The sequence below is a fragment of the Chelonia mydas genome, chromosome 26 (assembly GCF_015237465.2).
Source record: "Chelonia mydas isolate rCheMyd1 chromosome 26, rCheMyd1.pri.v2, whole genome shotgun sequence".
NCBI classification, from domain to species: domain Eukaryota; kingdom Metazoa; phylum Chordata; order Testudines; family Cheloniidae; genus Chelonia; species Chelonia mydas.
The window spans coordinates 11,202,336-11,223,413 of NC_057859.1; the positions used below are offsets into that span (position 1 = coordinate 11,202,336).

Sequence of the window (21,078 nt, forward strand, 5' to 3'; positions counted from 1 at the left end):
TCCCTCTCGTAAGAGGTGGTCTGGGAACGCTGTCAGCTGTGGGTACCTGGAGTAGGCACGCTGATCTCATTTTGCCAAGGGTGCAGGCTCAACGAGGCAAAGCCTCTTTCTTACTCTTTCCCCGGCTGGGGCATTCTTGTAACACTGAAGCATCAAGGGCAATGCAAACGTTACAACACAATTGCAACAAACTGTCGGTCACTGATGCGATTGCTTAGTATTGTTTGTCAGTGGACAGGCTGCTCTCTTGAGTGCTGAGAAAAGGTGCACAGAGAAGGGATCTTTGGCTATCACAGAACACTTTGCAGCATCTTCAGGTCAGAGCGTACTTTCTAGAGAATAGGCCTGTTGTAGACTCCCCAGAAATTTGGGAATCAGCAGTTGAGCTTTGCTTCTGGTTCTTCTCAATATATTGGGCCAGTCCAAAGCCCTGGGATGCAGCTCTGCACCCTGACCTTTGGGAAGGTTTTAGATCTGGATGAAACTTTTGGCTCTGGCATGTCTCTGGTCATTGCACCAAAGCTAACACCATGATTGCAGCTTGGATTCAAACCTTGTTTGACTGTCTAGCACAAGCAGGGCCAGGTTCTGCTGGAACCATACTGGGAAGGGGGAGAGGTGATTGGCACCAAAATGTTTCAGATCACATCGGCAGCTTGACCCTCATTAGAACCCAGTTTGACCACAGGCTGGTTTACACCACACTTCAACACTGCTGTTTTAAAGGCCAGTGTGGACAGCATAAAATGGACATTGAGGCAGGTTGACTCTTCTGCATTTCCCTGATCAAGTCCTTGAGTCTCTCTGTATTTAATTAGATTTCCAAACTTGTGGAGTCAGTGGCTAGGAGAAGTCTGTCCTGGCAATCCTCTCCTCATCCACGCCATTTGTGTGGAGGAGAGCAGAACAGAAGAAAATGAAAGGAGGGGGGAATTACAGGATGAAAGTGTGGAACATGAAGTGAAGGACAAAGGAGAAGATTTCTATTCTTCTTGGACCTATGGCAATCTAATAGATGCACTGATAGATCTCTCTGCACCTCTAATTTCTATGATACTGTAAGTACTCACTGAAGTAATGTCTACACTGCAAAAAAAAAAAAAGACCTGCAGCAGTGAATCTCCAAGCCTTGATCAACTGTTCTCGGGCTTGTGCTAGCGGACTAAAAATAGCAGCATAGATATTCAAGCGTGTGTTGGAGCCTTGGCTCTGAGCTCCACCCCCAGGCTCCGACGGGTGAACTTCTGAATACAGAGACCTTAGAAGCAGCTGAACCCTGCATGCCAGAGGGCCCCAAGTGGGGGGAAACTTAAAGGTGGAAACGAGAGAATTTTCACAAACACTGAATCACGTGTAGACTTCCTGATCACACACAAGGAGGTGTAGAGGGCAACTGGTTCAAACTGGAGTCAACTTTGCTAGAAATTGCTCCTAGGACTTCATGTGCTATGGGTCTAGTGCTGGGAAGGATAAGAACGGAGACTTGGTGGTGCAGTCCTTGAGCTAAAAAATTTATTTGCGGGGGGGGAAGCAGAGCGATAACTTTTGGAAAAATGGTAGGCCAGTGGCTTCAGCAGTGATAAGATGGCATACTTGAAGGCCTGTGATGAGCCATACAGACTAGGAGGACAGGAGAGAAAGAAGACCATCTGTAGACTCACCAAGGTAAATGAGGAAAACGATGGGGCATCTGAATGAGTTTGCTTACATTCTAAATGAACGTGGTTCCATTGCAAATGAAGGGTGACTCAATCAGCAAAATAATTGTTTTGGAAGAGGGATGAATGAGCAGAACCCAATGGAAGAATTAAGGATATGTAAGCCAAACTGGATCATGACAGATTTCAATCCCTCCCTTCTATGCAGAGGCATTTAAGGAAATGGAGAAAGCACCTGGGCCAGATGAAGCAGTAATGGATGTGGTGAAGTCACTGGAAAAGGAAGGCTTCAAGTATCTGACAAGTTTGTTCCATGTTCTTAAAGGGAAAATGCTTGATGAATGGGGTAATAGCTTGGTGGTGCCTCTTTTTAAACATAAAGGAGATATTAGTGTGCTAATCATCCAATTGAGCTGATGTTACATGTGATGAAAGTATGAGAGAAGATTACTGAAAAGGGTCTGAATGGGATGGTTGAAATTTGGAGAGGTCAGGTTGGATTCATGCCAATTTATGCTACCAGTCCTCCTAGAGTAGTTCAGAAAAAGAGATTGAGACCATACCCAGTCGCAATCTGTACCACAGCTTCAGAAGAAGGCTATAAAAGTCTCCAACCCCAAGCAGGGAAGTGGCAAGAGAGATTCTGGAGGGTGCCATACAAATTCATTTCCCTTACACCAGTCAGTGATGTGATCACACTGATACATGTGGATTAGCCACTGTAGCTCATTTCATTTTCGTGTGTTCATACTGAGTTTTGTGAGCAGTGGCAATATACGATTGCCAAAGGCTTAACGTAGTTCCTTGGCTTTGTGTGGAAGAGGGCAATCGCCGAGTGATTATAGCTTTCTGGCAGCTGTTTTGTGGCTACCAATCTGCAATTTAGTCAATAAAACACATTCAGATGGTAGCTTCCATCCTACAGTCAGAATTGCACTGATGTATCCAGACAAGTGCCTGAGGTCCCAGTGAAGTAATGGAGCATTGCACAGAAATATAGGTCTCCCAGCATAGACGGCAGGATTAGGACATTCTCTTTTAAGAGTCCATTTTACAAGCTGCATCCCAAAATCCTTTACAGGAGAGCGGGGAGGGGGAGAGAGAGAGAGAGAGAGAGCGTATGTGTGTCTGTGTGTGTTTTTCACGGCCTTTGTAAATGGACAAAGGCTGGTACAAGACAAGCAAAGGGGAACAGGAGAAAGACAGATGATGTGCATATTATACCAATTATATTTATCTTGGGGGAAGGTTTATGTTTAGTGGTTTTTTTGCTTTTCAAAAGTTTGAAAAATCTTGTCTTGCAAAAAAGTGTTCCAGTTAATTGCATAAAACGTTCCCCAGTGGTGGGGATTTAGAAGAGCATCACCACACACTTGCATGTCTTGCTGCATCCACAGCTGTTTGAACTGGTTAAAATGGGAGCATTTCCTGACACTTCAGAATGCTGTCTCCTTGCTAGCCGAATGTGTCTGGAATCAGACTCTGAAACTGTACTGGCAGTGCCAGCTTTAAGCACATCCGAGTGACAGAAGTGGAAGATTGGATAATTGACCAGGGAGGAGTATAAAAATATTGCTTAGGCATGCAGGAGTGAAATCAGGAAGACCAAATCACACCTGGGAGTTGCAGCTAGCAAGAGATGTTAAGAGTAACAAGAAGGGTTTCTTCAGGTATGTTAGCAACAAGAAGAAAGTCAAGGAAGGTGTGGGCCTCTTACTGAATGGGGGAGGCAACCTACTGACAGAGGATGTGGAAAAAGCTAATGTACTCAATGCTTTTTTCACCTCTGTCTATTAAAGTTGATTTAGTTGGGGAGTAGGCCCTGCTTTGAGCAGGGGGCTGGACTAGATGACGACCGGAGGTCCCTTCCAACCCTGATATTCTGTGAACACATTAGACCATTGTACGTCTTGCTTTCCCAAGGCCAGTAGATGTGTCTTATCCCCATTGGTTCCTACAGAGGCATGTGGCAACTACCTATGGAATACCATTTGAAAGATGGTAGACAAGAGCATTGCAGCAGGCCCTTGTTCCACCACTCGGAACTACCAGTCTGCAACACCGTTCAAAAGAATCCTAAAGCAGATGGTCAGCGAATGCTCATGGGGAGACTGTTATGGTGCAAAGCTGGTGAAGCTAAAATAGAAGATTAAATGGCTTGATCTATGGGTGGTTGTAACTGGGATAGGAGAAGCTCTCTGGTTCAGAGGAACAAAAGGAAAGTCCCAGCCCTTTGATGTGGGCTGGTACAATAATAAAAGTTGCAACTGGTGCAGCTTCTTGAGGCAAGGTCACAAACTGAAGCTGCCCTCAGTCATTGTTTCCTACAAAGGAGTTAAAGGCCCATTTGGGGAAAGGTGTCCTGGCAGGGACTGCTCCTTCCTTGCTCCCGTTACGCACAGGAGTAGATGTCCTGGAGTTTTGTTTGGAGGAGGGCGGTTACATTTAATCTCAATGTGCGATGTGGCTCATCATTAAGGGGGTTGATGGAGATGGCTTAAAACTGGACCCGCTAATTTTCCCACCCCTTTGAGGGGATCAGTGTAAAATGACATCCAGGTCTGCATTGCCTGTCCCGATTTTTTTGCTAAACCAGGATGCTACCATCAAGGGAGACGGGAGGCCCTTATGGGTAATGCAGGGAGAACAGAGTGGAGGGGACAAGGGTTCTCTTCCCAGCTCTGCCTCGAACGTTCAGTGTGATCTACAGCAGGTGACTTAAGCCTAAATTTTCACAAGTGGCCACTAATTTTGGCTGCTGAACTTGACATTTAGGGCCTAATTGAGAGGTGCTGAGAACCCACAGTCCCCACTGATTCACTTAGCACCTAAAGGAAATAGGCACCTTAGAAAATCCTGAACTGTAAACTCTAGGACAAATCCACAGCTGGCATAACTCAATGTAAAACCTTTGATGTTGATGCTTCAATGGAGATACATATGTTACATCAGCTGAGGATTCCCCCCCCACCGCCTCTTTCAACAATCTTTTTAAACAAGAATAATTTTTCTTCATTTTTTAATTGATCCGTCTTTCATGAGATGTCTAGGCGGAGAACACTGTAGAAGAGGAAAAGATTTGTTTTAAATGCCTCACTCCAGTGGTTTATCTGACGGAAAAGAAGCATGACAGATTGATTAGCCTAGATCAGCTTCAGAGAAGCATCCAAACTGCAAAGGATGCTTGTGCTGCTTTGAGGGTCACATATCTTAAAACCTAGTGCCCTGTTGTAATAAACTGCTAGTCATTTGAGAAGAATCCAGGCCACAGTGATGTTAAGTTTCAGAGTAGCAGCCGTATTAGTCTGTATTCGCAAAAAGAAAAGGAGGACTTGTGGCACCTTTGAGATGAACAAATTTATTTGAGCATAAGCTTTCGTGAGCTACAGCTCACTTTGTCGGATGCCTTCATGTGATAAGTATTCTGCTGATTCACAGTCTATTTAGCCTCTCATCCTTCTGAGGGGAGGAGAAGTGCTGTGGTGATTTAGTTGGTGTTGGGGATTGGTCCTGCTTTGAGCAGGGGGTTGGACTAAATGACCTCCTGAGATCCCTTCCAACCCTCATCTTCTATGATTCTAATACAAATAATAATAAGTGTGTAATGAGGAGAGTTGGGCAGGAACTGGATATTTTGTTCTGCGGGAAAATCCCTGACTTCAGAATCTTGTTTTAGTCTGAAATGGAATTAAAAGAACAATTTTTGAAATATTCCCATGAAATGAAATTTCAGGTCAGTTGAAACATTTCACTTCGATAAAAGTCAAACATTTCACTCTGTTTTCATGTTATACTATATTAAAGAAGATTGTGTCTTTATTTTTTGACATGGAAAATTGAAACGTTCTGTTTCAACCTTTTAAAAAAAAGCTCTTCCTCCCCCTCCCCAATTTTTTCTTTCAGAAACTTTTTTTTTAAAGTTCTCCTTCCAATGAGTCTGCACTTCCAGACACACACACATTCCACTCGAAAATTTCTGACCATCTCTACCACTGCACTTTCGTTCCATGTTCCTTTTCTGAAGTTTCAGTTCCATGTTCAGATGTTCCCAGGGCATCGGGGGTGTGTGTGTGTGTCTCTGAGCCCTTATTAGAAACAGTCAGGCTTCCGTACTGCCTGGGCCATGAGAAGGGGGTCAGTTTTATCACATCCACTGTTCTTTTAGCTAAAAGAGGCCAGGCCAGACTCCATTCAGAAGCCCATTTGTGCTGCTTGCTGCTCAGTCAATTGCTTGTTGGCAAAAGCTGCTGGTTTGAGGCTCTAAAGTCCTCCATTTATCCAAAGAACTGTTACAGCATAGTCCAGGCCATTCATAGAATCGTAGGACTGGAAGGGATCTTGAGACATCCTCTAGTCCTGTCCCCTGCACTCATGGCAGGACTAAGTATTGTAAACTTCTCTGCCATTCCAGTCTTATTATTATTGTATGTGTATTATGGCACTGCCTTGAAGCCTTAATCCTAGATGACTCCACTGCGCTAGGTGATGTACAAACAGAACAAAAAGACAGTCCTTGCTCTGAAAAGCTTACACTCTAAGTAATGTTTCTTCCCTCTGACTGTGTGAGGCTGCTTCTGAGAAGTCCGGTACAGTGGCCCATTCATTCCTTTGCCTGCCAATAAGGGGTTTGCAGTTTTTAAAGAAAACTCTATTTTATCACTGGTTACATATCTTACATTGGTTATGTATCATAACTTACATGAACTTTGCACACCACTATTAACCGATCTCTGTCCTAATCTGTATGTAGTACCTTTATAAGACCCATTTGTGTTTGATCAGCCTCTTTATCTGTGTGTCTTTTGTTCAGATTCCGAAAACGGTAACCAGCTGTCATACAATCTACTTGATCCTGATATGAGGCTGGCGGGCCTTTGTTTGCTTTCCATCTAAAGGCTTGCCCGTGCTTTTTCTCCATGCCAGTATAGTTGAGGGAGATCTGTCCCTTTTGAGAAAATCCACTGTCTCAGTGTTGGCTGCTAGTAGCAATGGAGTTACCAGTGGCCCCTTCTTCCGAGATGGGGATGCTCCCCCCCTGAAAGTGGGGCTGAAGCAGTCACTCCTGCTCCTTCGCTGACTCCTGCCCAGGGCTCAGTGAGGGAATTACTAGGTGGAATTCCGAGGACTGTGTTAGACAGGAAGTCAGACAGGATGATCATTTGGGCCCCTTCTGACTCTAAAATCTACGGAGAGCTTGTAACCCGGGTAATGAGACAATCTGGGCTGGAAATCTGATCAGTGTCTCCGACATGGCAATACTGGCCCACGGCTGCTCAAGTACCAAACCAGGCTGCCTGCCGCCACCTCATGTGAATACGTGATTTGAACAAAGCCTTTTCTTTCCACAATATCCTTGATTAACACTCAAACTTGTTTAAAATCTCCCTGGGACCTGGAGCTTTTGAGAGATGTGGATTTAATTACCATGCCCGACATAAATGTATGGAAACAGGAACCCGAAGCGGGCTTTGAAACAACGGAGATCAGATGTGCTTTCTAAGAGTGCTAATCCAAAAGCAGGATATTGGTTTTCAGTATCAGCTGTGAACGATAATTTAAAACAGCACAGGACAAAATGGAAAACAGTGTAGCAATTAGGAGGGGCAGGAAAGCTTTTGTATTCTCCGATGGATTCTTGTGTCCCGCTTCTCTTCCTCTGTTCTGTTTTGTCCTTACTACTGAGACTTGACTTCACAATGTTTCATTCTATAGAATCGCCAGCACTGAGTTGGCTGTGTTCATCACGCTTGGTGGAAGAGGTCCCTTTTAAAGCAGACCCCCTTTCTTGTGAGTGTCTTCATCTATATATAGATCATCTCTGTGACATGCTCTTGTGGTGGTGGGTGCTTTCGTAACAAGAAAACAAATGGAAGAGTGCAGTGGATCTTTGGCAAGTACTCTCTAAACGCCTGAGTCTTTGATTATTCATCAACTTCATCTAGGCTAAGAACTTTAAGTTTTAAGCTGTTTAGTAAATTCTTCTAGTGCCACAAAGGCTTATTTTGTGAGTGTATAAAAAACGATCCACTATGGGCCCCTTAAACAGATCTGCTGCTTGCCTCTGATTTTTCCATAGGGTTGGAAGAACAAATCCAGCCCCCACTCAGTGGATAATCTCCTTTCCTTTTGGTCTCTCTTGACTTTTTCCTCAGCCTGCAGTCTCGATCGCTTTCATGACCGCTTCTGGGCCAAATTCAGGCTTGGTGTCAACAGATGCAGCTTCTTTGTCCCATCTACACCAATCCGAATGGCAGGATTGCAAAAGACCTACTTAAAAATCTAAACCCTGCAGGGGTATTAGCGAGGTGTCTCTGGAAAGGGGAAATTGAATTTGCTCTTCTCCTACGGAATTCTTCCCTTCCTCCCATGTTTCTAGGAGTCTATGGAGGAGGGTGTCTGGTTGGCTCAAGGGATTGGTAAATAGAGGCAAAGGGCTCTGTTCTCTAAGTTACCCACTCAGACCAGCCTAGCAGTGCCTGAGTGTTCCTCGGGTGACATGCTGGCCTATGTGAAAGGAGATGGGGAATTTAGTCTGCTTCTCCGTGGGTAAGCATCCATCATGGAGAACGACCACCAAACTGTCGCTAAAACGCACCCTGTGTTGGCAGCCTCAACAAAGAGGCCAAGAGCTGGCTGGGCCATGAAGACTGAACTCCCCTCTCATCCCAGAGGTGGGTCCTCCAAGACAGACTTGAAGCACCTTTTGGCAGGGTGGCATGGGAATCTTACTCTGCTCCAGGCGGCATCTCTCTTGTGGCTCCATGGAGGATTTCTCTCTCTCTGGTGCTGCCAGTTGCGCACCCTGGTTTCTGTGGCCCCTCCTTCATTTGGAGGGGGGGTGGGCTCACTCCCACCCTTCCCCTCACCAGCACTAAGCTAATCTTAGAGCTCAAATCACAATGGAGGAGTCTGTTTGTACAGTACCATGCATAATGCGATCCTGATCTGTTACTAGGACCCCTAGATGCTACAGTAATAGAAATAAAACCTCATAGTAATAAGGGTCCTGCCTGTATGGGAGAATTGCTTAAAGAGAGATACTGGGATTATTTTAAGCCACCTAAAGGGTTTGGGTGTCCAGTTTCCATTAATACGAACAGGAATCCGGGATCTAAAACTCCTGGACAGCTTTGAATATGTCTAGCAAAACCAAGAGGGTTCTACAGAAATTGCTCTTAAAAATCTTCAGTGCTTAATAGAGTTTTCTGAACTATAGTGGTGGTCTCCTTTTCTATCTGGTGGAATTCTGTGGCAGGGATACAATTATCTATTTAAAGTTTAGGGGGTGGTTTGGGGTGGAAAAAACCCCACTGAAGAGGTTAATGCTTTTCTAGTAAACTCTTTCGGGCTTTACTGTATGGGTTATGAACGCTTGTGTGCTGTGCCCCTGAAACTCTGCATCATGCGAAATCTAAATCATTGCTGAGCACAACACTGTGGGCAGAGAATTGTCTCAGACTTGTCTAATGCACATGTAACGCTGACAGATCCCGATCGTCGGTGGGTGGGATCGAACCTGGGGCCTCTGGAGCTTAGTGCGTGAGCCTCTATGGCATGAGCTAAAAGCCAACTGCCTCTTAGCTAAGGCTGTAGAGCAGACTCATTTAACTCTCAGTGGTCTTGGTTCCACTAGAAGGGACAAAACACCACACTCAGAAGCTGTGTGGGTTACACCTGGAGTTAAAAATGTATCTTTGTTTGTTGTCCACCCCATCTAGGTCCCCCAGTGGCTGCCGCAGTCCGTTCCCATTTTAACGACTGTCCCGACTCCCACAGTCACTTCTGCTTCCACGGGACCTGCAGGTTTCTGGTGCAAGAGGAGAAGCCAGCATGTGTGTAAGTCTCTTCCTGTGCCAAAGTGTTTTGCTTGTGTGAGGACAAGTGAAACTGAAGAGAAAGTGATCTACTGTTCCTCAGGGCAGCAGGCCTATGATAGTGCCCATTGCATCTCCCCTTGGGATGCGAACTGGCACATATAACTTTTTGCATTATCTTTGGAGTCACAAAGAGGAAACAACACCGGCTGGAATTTTCAGCGAGAATGGAATACCTCCCCTTGTCCTTCATGGCACAAAGGGGGGGGGGGGTGGAAAAAGTCAAACCTGGGTGCCTAAAGTTAGGCTCCTAAATCCATATTCAGTTATCTAAGGGCCTGTCTATGCTGCAATTAGACACCTGTGGCTGGCCCGTGCCAGCTGACTGACTCGCAGGGCTTGGGCTGCGGGGCTGTTTAATTGCAGTGTAGACATTCCCAAGCTCTGGGACCCTCCCACCTCACAGGATCCTAGAGCCTGGGCTCTAGCCTGAGACCAGAGGTCTACACGTCAATTAAACAGCCCTGCAGCCCAAGCCCCGCGAGCCCGAGTCAGCTGGCAAGGGCCAGCCGCGGGTTTTTAAACTGCAGCGTAGACGTAACCTTAAATTACTAGCCTGATCTTCAGTGGTGCCCCCAGCAGGTCCCATGACTCAAATGCGTATTTGCAGGGGCTCAGCATTCTGAAAATCCAGCCTAGATAGATGGCTTTTGGAGGCCTGAAAACTTTGCCAAGGAGCTGCTGGCTTAGTATGTGCTCAGGGCTTTACCTTGCAGTTCTTGATCAGGTACAACTTACTTTGACTTCAGTGGGAACTTTGCCAGTGTAAGCTGCAGGATCAACCCGTTAATTGGCCTTTGAAGTATTGCTAGCCTGTCTCTGTCCCGCTCTTCCCTCTCTGGCGAGGGGACTGAGGTGGTTGACTGCCAAATGCCTTTTGAGAATCCCAATGACTGGATCGTTATTTTTTGGGTGCGCCTGGGCTTTTGCACTTTCTTTTTTTAATTCTCATGTCTCTTCTTTTCCCAGCTGCCATTCTGGGTTTGTCGGGACGCGATGCGAACACGCAGACCTCCTTGCAGTGGTAGCTGCCAATCAGAAGAAACAAACCATCACTGCCTTGGTGGTGGTTTCAGTGGTAGCGTCCGTCGTCCTTATCGTGGCCTGTGTACTAATACAGTAAGTCTGCTTTACGTGCTGTTGTGCCTCAGCTTACTACTACTTTACTGGGTCTCAGTGAGATTTTGTTGATTTGTCTTAGCCGTGCATAAGTATCCACACAGACTCGAAGTCCCGTTCCACCACGCATTACAGAACCGTAGAAACGGGGGACTGGAAGAGACCTCGGTAGGTCATCTAGTCCAGTCCTCTGCACTGAGACAGGACTAAGTGTTCTCTAGACCATCCCTGCTTGTCTGCCTGCTCTTAAAAACCTCCAGTGACAGCGATTCCACAACACCCCTAGGTCATTTTTTCCAGTACTCAACCACCCTGATTAGTTAGGAATATTTTCCTAATGCGTAACCTAGATCTCCCTTGTTGCAATTTAGGCCCATAGCTTCTTGTCCTGTCCTCAGTGGTAAGGAGAAAAATGTATCACCCTCCTCTTAATAAAAAGAAAAGGAGGACTTGTGGCACCGTAGACTAACACATTTATTTGAGCATAAGCTTTTGTGAGCTATAGCTCACTTCATCGGATGCATTTTGCTCACTTCATCAGATGCATTCAGTCCACTGAATGCATCCGATGAAGTGAGCTGTAGCTCACGAAAGCTTATGCTCAAATAAATTTGTTAGTCTCTAAGGTCCACAAGTATTCCTTTTCTTTTTGCGAATACAGACTACCACGGCTGCTACTCTGAAACTCCTCTTTATAACAACCTTTTACATACCCGAAGACTGTTATCAGGTTCCCCCTCAGTCTTCTCTTCTCCAGACTAAACAAACCCAATTTTTTTCAATCTTTCTTCAGAAGTCATGCTTTTTAGACCTTTCCTAAATTTTTGTTGCTCTCCTCTGGACTTTCTCCAGTTTGTCCATGTCTTTCTCAAAGCGTGGTGTCCAGAACTGGACACACTACTCCAGTTGAGGCCTAATCAGCATGGAGCAGAAGAATTACTACTTGTGTTTTGCTTACAACGCTCCTGCTAATACATCCCAGTTCCATATAAAGCCTAAATTTAATTCTTTCAAGCAGTCTCTTTAGTTGTTTCAGAGCCATGGTTGGGAACTGGGAAGGGATGGACCTGGGGTATTTATACACAGAATAATCTGAACCTCATAATGGTGGTTTACTGGTAGGATGTTTGAGTGCAGTGCCAGGGGAAAAAATTCTGTCTGAAAACCTGCTGACTTCTAAGGCTGTCTATTTAAATGGATGAACTGAAAAGCTAATATAAAAACTAGGTGTTAAGTTCTTAACTCAATACCAAAATATGGGCCAAATTCACAGGTATAAAAGGGGGGGCCCGTTTACATCGGTAAATGGACATAAGGGCATCTAAACTGTGTATCTTGCATACTACAGGACTGGAAGAAGCTGTAGGTTACATTAACTAGACTCCTTCAGGTTCTTCTCTGAACAGGCCCTATGCATGTAGACTGTGAAAATTGCTTCCATGGGAGCTGCTGACTCTAGACCTGACCCTGCGTGGTGCTGAGCCCCTGAATAGGATTGGGCCTCTGGTGTTTTTTTTTTTGGTTTGGTTTTTTTTTCCAGCCAAAGTTGATGCCACGACTAACACGTGGCATGAAATAGTGCATGAGATGAAGCTCGCTATTCTATTTAATGTGCTAGTGAATGGAACTGTTGCAAGGGAATGCAGACCACTGTACTGCGCTCTTAGAGGGCAGAAAGCTTTCTGGTTGCTATTGTGATACAAGAAACATTATTTGTGCCAATGCCCATTTCTGTGAATAACTGGAGTTCTACAGAACAGCTCATCCCTATGGATGTAAAGTACTTCAATGTTAATTCTAAGGGCAGGTGGACAATATACTCGTGTTGCAACATGAGTGTGTTAAGAGAACAATACTGTCTTCACTGTGTAATTTAAAGGAATAGGTAAGTGTTGCTGTTGATTTCCCAACCCAAGTGTCTTGTGTTACGAGACATATTGCTTCACAGTCTCTCTGCATGTCCTAACTCTTCTTTCAGTTAGCTCTTAACTCTTCATTCACGAGGGGATCAAATGAACAAACCAGTCGGTACAGCTGCAATAAGCCAGAGTGTTTGTCTTGCCCTAATTGTCACTTTTCTCACGGCTGATATATACTTATAAATGTAAATAAATCTTTCAACAGCACATCAATCGGTGCTATTGGCCGCTGTGTACAATTTGTTCCAGATTCATTGAGGGCTTTTTTTCCCCTCCAGTTGTCTGAGGTCTAAACCAGAGTTTCTGAGCGCTTGTGGTTTATTTCTCTGTATTAAAGTAGCCCCGAGAGGCCCCAGATGAGATCAGGATCACGCTGCGATAGGATCTGTACAGATGCATAGTGTCAGTCAATTTCTTACAATCTAGATCAAGAGTGAGAGAGAAGTAGTGTCATCACCCCCATTTCACAAATGAGAAACTGAGGCACAGAGGCCCTGATTCAGGTGAGCATTTCAGCATATGCTGAAAATCAAGCACATGCTTTTGTGCTTTCCTGAATAGGGGCCAAAGACAGAGTAGGTGACTTATCTAAGACGACACAATGAGTCTGTGGCAGAAGTAGGAATTGAATCCCAATCTCCTGAGTCACCGACTGGTGCCTTTGTCGTCAGGCTGTCCTTCCTCTCTAGATCACCCTTCCTGTCTATACCAGATCCTGAAAGATCTCGTGGCCCTTTTCCTAGGAGTAGGGCTTTGAGTCTCCAGTGTCTGGTTCAAATTCCAGATCTCGGGTAACTAACCAGATGTAAATTCATTCCTGTGCATCAATGGAGCTACACCAGGGGTGAGTGTGTCCCATTTTGCCTATCTAAATTCCCCTGTTGCTTTGCAATGATTAGGCATTCCTTTTGTCCTTGCATCAAGACACTCTCTCGTGTAGCATTGTTGGTGCTGTAGTAATGCCTGTCATTTCCCACCCCAGTAGGGGAATTGCGTTTCGGTGCTAAGCGAAGTGAATGCTGTGTGATTTTTCTCCTCTCCTACCCCCCCTCACCCCTTGATGCTTCCCAAGGGAGCTGTACAAATTAGACTTCAGCACCACCATTCTCGTTGGCGTAAACAGAAGCAATGGACCACATTCTACTCTGTTAGTCTGCATTGGCATCTTCACTAAAATCAATGGAGCTCTCTGGGGGTAGCTGAGAGCAGAACTAAGCCCAGTATGTTGCTGAGATGGTTATTGCTGAACAGTAAAGACGTCTTCATTGTTTTTTTTCTTTCCCCTCCTTCCCTGTGCACAAGCTATTTGCCTTGTCTCCATCCTAATACCCCTGCCCTAAATTGCATTTCAGTTGCTGTCGGATAAGAAAACATTGTGAGTGGTGCCGAGCCTTCATCTGCAGACACGAGAAGCCCAGTGGGCTCCTGAAGGGGGGAACTTCCTGTTGCCATTCAGAGACAGGTAGGAGGAACAACGGTCGTAGCAACAGCTTCCTTCCAACAGTTAAATTGGTTGGCCGTGGAGATGAAGATCCTGCTAAGGAGCTGAGTTCCGTTTAGCTGGTGTCAGTAGCAGGCAAAGTCCAAACGATCCCTCGTCTATTATTCTTTAACTTGTATCTCCCCATACCCATGGGTGATGCATGCAGCCTGGCAGTAGCCATTATCAGATGCATCAAAGGAAGGTCCAAGGAACCTTTTGTGACAGCCACTATCTTGGTCAACACACTGGGGACTTGAACCAGGGACCTCTACAGCTAAAGCATGAGCTGCTACAGTTTTTTGAGCTAAAGAGTCAAGGCTGCCTAGCGCTGCAACAGACTCCTATCCTTGGTGGATTGGGCACGGGCGGACCTATGGTGGGATTCCCTCTGAGACCTTTTTTCCATTCAGCTGCTCAAGAACTCGGTTTGACTCCAGATTGTCACTCGGGTATCTTTATTTTGACCTCCAGCAAAGCTGTGCTGAGTTGATCAGATTCAAGCATAGGGGATAGGTATAAGGCATACCACACACCCAAACTTACACAGAAAACCTCTTCCTTTTTGATTACATGTACACATGATGTTGCATTTACTGTTTTGGGATTGGCTTGGTTACTTCAGAGGTACCAATCCCTGTACAGTATGCTCTAGACACGCACTGTACATGTGACTTTTTACTTCCTCTTTACATTCCAGGCTTATTTTGTCCATTTTAAATGGCTCCCTGGGTGTTCGCCCTCATTTTAGCTAGTATAGACATGGTCTCTTATCTTACCGGCCCATTAACCTATCTTAGTTTTAGCGTGGACATTCTGTTCCCAACCTCCTGTTCCATTTACCTCTCTAACCTTGTCTCCCAAGAAATGAGGCCTCACCCATGTCTGACTCATGTCAAGCCAGGCCTACAACCTGTAACACGCTTACCAGTGGGTTATATCTGCAGTAGGCAGTTGAGAGCAGGATCAATGGGGTCCTTTTGGAGATCACATAAGGTAATGTGAACATCAGTACACTTCATCCTTCAGCGTCCTCTATTAGAATGGTCCTGTTTACCCCTTGGAATGCATCTGAGATCAACCTTTCATGCATGAAATTTTTTTTTAATTTCATTCCTACCTTTTTTGTGGGGGGGGGCGGGCAGGAGAGGAGGCTGACTTACCAGGTAAGTAAGAACTGCTGAGCAACTTTTGTTTCTTAAGTGAATTTAGCTGGCATTTCCAAGATGTAGAGTGATACCTAGCTCTTTATATAGCAATTTTCATCCATAGCTCTTTCATCCATACCTCCAAGCTCTTTTGCAAAGGAGGTCAGTATCCTTATCTCAAGTTTACACATAGGGAAACTGAGTCACAGAGAGGGGGAAGTGACTTCCCAAGGTTACCCATCAAACTAGCAGCAGAGCTGGGAGTTGAACCCAAATTCCCTGAGTCCTGGTTCAGTGCCCTACCCACTAGGTAACACTGCCTAAGATACAGTGAAATAACTTCATTAATGTTGCCATATAAAATGCAGATTTTTAATTCCCAAGGATCAAACAGGGTGATGTAAAACGATGTTGGTGTAACACTGAATCAGGCCCCATTGGGTCTGGTCATGTGAGTAAGGATTGCTGGTTTAGACCCCATGCTGAGAGAAATGCAAATAGTGAAGAGCCTAAAGAGTGGGAAGTAATAAATAAAATTTACTAATTTATTAGATTATAAGTGAGGGAAGATTTGAAATGTGCAGTGGTAGCTAACCAATCTTTGAAAATCTCCCCCTAAATATGATATTTCCCCAGACTCCCTTTTTATAGACCATCTGAATTTATAGTAAAGCATCTTTTGAGTGCTGAGTGATTTTTGCACCCTTTAAAATTGATTTACAAACCATTTGGCCTGCCTACTTAGGGTTACGGCATCTGCATGTAAACCAGTCCCATTTGTGGCACTAAATGAGCATTGATTTGCAAGAGATTTCCAATGACACTGGAAGAAATCGCAACCATTTTTAGCATCTCTGAAAATCCAGCTTCTGTGCTCTTGGCAGTTTGGTACAACATATTCTTTGTCAGTGCAGGGGTTTTTTGCACCACGTGCTGCCATAAATTCAAGGTGACCTATGACATACCGTCTAGGCAGGGGCCAGAATTATTCTGGATCTCTTCCTGTTTTTCTTTAATTTTGTCTCTGCTCTAATTATTTATCTTTGTCAGCCTGACTTATTCATCGCGCTCACGAAGGAGACTGAGAATTCTGTAGAAAGCATGTACTCCTCTTCGTTGCTTTTAGAGTATTAGATATATTTGTAATGGCAGCTAAAGTGCCTTTGTTTGTCCTGGCTTTATAGAGTGGTCTCCTGAGCTGTTTGTGGCTATATCAGGTGCTCCACATTGTAGGGGAGGTGTACTTTTCATACAGTGAAGGAGAGAGTGCTTAGACTTCCATAAAGAGACAGGGAGCCCTTATCCATAGATCAGGCACTGAAACAGCAGTGTCATTTGAAAGTGAACGTTTCTGAATGAGCAAGACGGAAAAACGAGCTATCTACTCCCTGCCCTAAATATTCAAATTTGACTGACTGAGGAATAATTTTGGTTGCCCAAATTAAGCAGCCTGATCTTCAGAAAGTGCTGAGCATCCACCCTCTGAAAATCAGACTGTTCTTAAATGCCATAAGTTAGGCACCCAAAATAATAATTTATTTAGCCCCTCTGGGTTACTGCTGTAATGGAATTTCTAATGTATTTAACCATGGAGGACAGGTCTAACAATGGCTATTGGCCAAGATGGTCAGGGATGCAAACCCAGGCTCTGGGTGTCCCTAAACCTCTGACTGCCAAAAACTGGACAGGGGATGGATCACTCAAAATTGCCCTGTTTTTTGTTCATCCCCTCTGAAGCACCTAGCACTGGACACGGTCAGACAGGATACTGGGCTGGAGGGACCATTGGTCTGATCCAATGTGGCCGTTCTTATGACTCACTTGCCTTCTGATGCTAGACTAGAGCCAAATTATGCCCTTGTTTGCTCCCATGGAAGTAGGTTAACCTGTGTGGTGTGTGGTTTTTTTTTTTTTTTATTTATTTATTCTGCAGTGGTCTGAAGGAGAACTGGATCTGACCAATATATTAATTGCCATGGCCAGATGGGACTGCTGCAGTATAATAAAGGAGGCCTATCCCATTCCAGAGAAGAACATTTTTTCCATGGAAGAAAATGCTCTGGCGGGGGATTAGTATCAAGCATACACTACATTACCTTGACTCTTCATATGCATCCTGTATTATAGGCTGAGCTTTCAGAACCTTGCCAAATCGAGGGCACCATCTCCATGGGGCTATGCAATGTGAAGCCATGAAGTAACGAGTAGACCACCTCTCAACCACCATGGACTCTTAGACTGTTTTTTATGAGACTTCAGACTCGGACACGAGAACGACACGTGGGTCAGCTTCATGTTTACGTAGATGTGATGATTTGGGGGGGTGGGGGAGGGGAAGTAGGTTTGACACCAGCGATTGGGGGTGGGGGAGGGAGCGTGTACAGTTCAGGTTGGAGATTGCTTACTGGCTGTCTGTCGGTATCTGTCCTGCTTTGAGACTTTATGGAACGTACCTGAAGACTGGGTCTTTGGTTCATGCATTTGTTACATATTTGACTCATTAGGAGGAGCAGTTGAAGGTCTCCGTTTTTCAAAAGAGAGAACGCAGCCCTTTCAAAGGAATATCCTATTTGCCTGACTGCGATGTTTTTCCTTTATGCTGCCGGGGCCATTGGGAGATTCGCCCTGCCAGATGAAATCTGGGGCAGGGGAAATACAGGACGAGGTGGACTGGCCGGGGCTATCCTTTCCCTTTCTGATGATATTCAATTCCTCTTCATCAGGAGACAAGTTGCAAGAGAGAAATAGCAACGCGCGAGCCCGTGTGGCAGGGGGTGGAATGTGTTCAAGCCCCCGCAGTCCTTTGCGTTTTAAATGTGATGGCAGAAAATATTACAAGTTATTGAGGCAGAAAAATGTGTTTGCAGGTTAAATGTCTTCGGTGTTCTTGGAAAGCTGAAAAAATGGAACATGGAAATAAGCATAACAAAATGGCGGCCATTGGGGTGGTGGCAATCTAGGCATTTAGAGCCTGATCCAAAGCTTATTAAAGTCTTTCCAATGTCTGTAATGGGTTTGGATGAGGCCCTTAGACATGTGGCTTTTTGCATTTCTTTATGCTCTTTAGGGACTGTTCAGAAAACTTTAGGAGTTGCTGTGTTATGACAGCGGGAAACCTAGGGCCCAGTCCTGCAAACCCTTCCACATGGGAATAGAATAAGCTCATGGGGTCTGATTTTGATCTTGCTTACACTGGTGTAACTCCATTGGTTACTCTGGAGTGAGATCAGAATCAGGCCCTCCTAAGTAAATGGGACTATTCCCTGGAGTATGGATTATAACTTGTAGGTAAATGTTTGCATACCCCTAGACCCTCTTTGAGTCTGAGAGGATAAACCCACACCATACATTATGCAATTGGATAACAAACTTGACAGTCCCACCTATGAAATATTCTTCTGAATGTTGATCTGAAGTTTGCTTCCAGATCTGCCTGGCAAAATACAGTCCTAGAGTCAAATTCACTTCTATGGGCCTAAGTGAGACCTATCCGTCCACTGATGTCAGTGAAGTTTCCCCTGCTTACACCTGTTAGGAATTTGGCCCTAGGTTTGTCCTGATGATTGAAGAGCAGAATTTCACCCTTTTGTTTAGAAGCAAAATGTTATGGGAGGAATGCTTGCAACTTTAACCCAGATCCATAGTAGGGAAAATAGAAACAACAATATATATTTATCTTATATAGAGAAACCACTGCCTTACTTATTCATTTTCAAACTCTTCCCTAAAAGAGGCAACAGTCTTATGAACTTCTGGTTTCCTATAATACAGCAACCTAATGACTGGCACCGGAGGAAATTTCGAAATAGATACACAAGTGATGGTTTGTTCCATAATCTTAATTGTCAGAGATCAGCATGTTTCAACACTTTGCTGGACCTGCACCTTGACTGAGTCTGACGCGGTCTTCCAACGGCCCTGATTCTACACCTATTAAGTCCACTCCCCTTGATTTCTTATGGAGGCAGATTGACCCCCCCAACCAAAAGATGGCTTTTGTCAGTCTCTGCCCAGGATTTTTTCCCTGCCCAACTCCGTTTAATTCTTTGATTTATTTTTAAAGCTGATTTGAAAAATTAATTTTAAAATAGCAGCATCTGTGTCTGAGAGGTGGATATGGATTATTGCACTTGGCAGTGACGTGGCAGGCACTTCGTCTTGAGGGTGTGGCAGCGTGGGGTGTGGTCTGCTCAATTTCTGAGCTGAATGTGTGACTCCAGCAGTGATGCTCGGCGTCTGTCAAAGAGGAAAAGCCCAACACATCTAATGTCCTGATTCTGTAAAGCAGTCCGGATCAGCAAAGCACTTAAGCGTCTGCTTAAAGTTTAAGCAAGTGCTTAAGCACTTTCCTGAATCGGGGAGTAATTGCTGAATTACCCACATTTCTCTGATATCTTCTAAAACATCAGAGCACCCTCTCCTTGGCTCAAAACAACCGGAGAAGAAATATCTGAACTGAAGTGCCATGTAACTGCCCTGCAGCAGGTTAATAGTTCTGCTCCATTTCTGAGATCCCTGAAATCTTTTGTGTAGGGATTGTCTGTTCTTGGTTTCTGAGCACTTCAGGAAACTTGGGGCCAAATTTCCTGCTGGCATAAGTGGCCATAAATTCTATTGATATCGGTGGCACTCTGACCATTTTTGTCGGTGGCAAATTCAGCCCTTAAGATTGAAGCGGTGTTGCTGATGGCCATAATTACAAAGAGCTGTATAAATCGCTTAGTCCTGCTTTTTAGAACGTAGGCTTTAACCTCTAACCTAGGGCTCCCAAGAAAAGTTCGACCTGATTTTTAGTGCCCTTTTTCACCTTAGAACATGCAGAGTGCTCCAGCCATGAGGAGTGGGGACTGTGGTTTTTAGCATAGTTTTTAAAAAATTGCGTCCAAATGTCGTATGGAAGCTGTGCATTTAGGGCCCAATTCCACAAGGAGCAGAGTACCTTATATTGCACCCTGCAGGATAGTGCTTTTTCTCTCTTTTTTGCTTTTTATATGGGAATAAGACTAAAGAATTGATTTCTTGTAGCCTAAATTATTTAGGCTTCTCTTCACGCCTTGATTCATGGGCCCATTGGGGCTGTTAGGCTTTATTTCGCAAGCCTTGTTCCTGGACCGGGCTGCAGGGTCAGGTCCTGTGACAACATCCATGAGCAGAGGGATGGATCTTGCAACTAACGGTTGGGTCATTAGTTCTCTGACCACCCCACCTTGTCCTCAAACCTTCCAGGGAAGTTCCTTCTCAGGAAGCTGTATAGCCATTAGTGCTGGGTGCACCCCAAGAAGTTCATAGGAATTCATTCAAAAGCCTGGGTCAGATTTGCCGTGGATGACGTTCTGACACTCTTCACCCCTCCCTAATGGTGGTATGGCTTTAAGCCTGAGTGCTGCTTTAACATCCCAACTCAGATGTTTTGCATGTTAAGATGGCACGAACACACAGGTATCTGATACTCAACGAGGCACGTCTCGGCTAGGCGCAGCTCTGTCCCTCCTTATTGCCTGGAAATGTATTGATAGGTAAGAAGCTCACACATGCCTACTGAGTTGACCCACTAGTGAGAATGTTCGTGCAGCCACTAATTTGACCTTTTTTTAAAAACAAGGGAGACAGATCCTCAGCTAGTGTGAATTAACATATTTCTATTCGCTTAAATGGCGCAATGCCAAATTTACACCAGCTGAGGATCTAGCCTAGGTTTTCTGGCACTGAATCCTTGCTTCCCCCTGCCCCCCACCCCGATTGCACCCTACTAAAGAGCAATTATAAAGGGCCATGTGTACAGTCTATCTCGTAATCCATTCCATGATCTGCTCCTTGCAATATCTGAACTTCCAGGATCTGATTTTTAAAATGGCGATGCTTTTAAGAATATACCTAGAT

The 21,078-nt window shown here is 44.8% G+C and overlaps 1 protein-coding gene across 1 annotated transcript in view; it reads left to right on the top strand.

Moving 5' to 3' along the window:
* TGFA (transforming growth factor alpha) overlaps nucleotides 1-20,790 on the top strand; it is a 44,086-nt gene extending 23,296 nt beyond the window's left edge. The window contains exons 3-6 of the mRNA XM_037886524.2: nucleotides 9,377-9,494; nucleotides 10,502-10,651; nucleotides 13,923-14,032; nucleotides 17,132-20,790. Of these exons, the coding sequence (XP_037742452.1) occupies nucleotides 9,377-9,494; nucleotides 10,502-10,651; nucleotides 13,923-14,032; nucleotides 17,132-17,139 (386 nt within the window). The 3' untranslated portion in view covers nucleotides 17,140-20,790. The remainder of the gene's footprint in view (nucleotides 1-9,376; nucleotides 9,495-10,501; nucleotides 10,652-13,922; nucleotides 14,033-17,131) is intronic.
* Nucleotides 20,791-21,078: the final 288 nt, after the last annotated feature.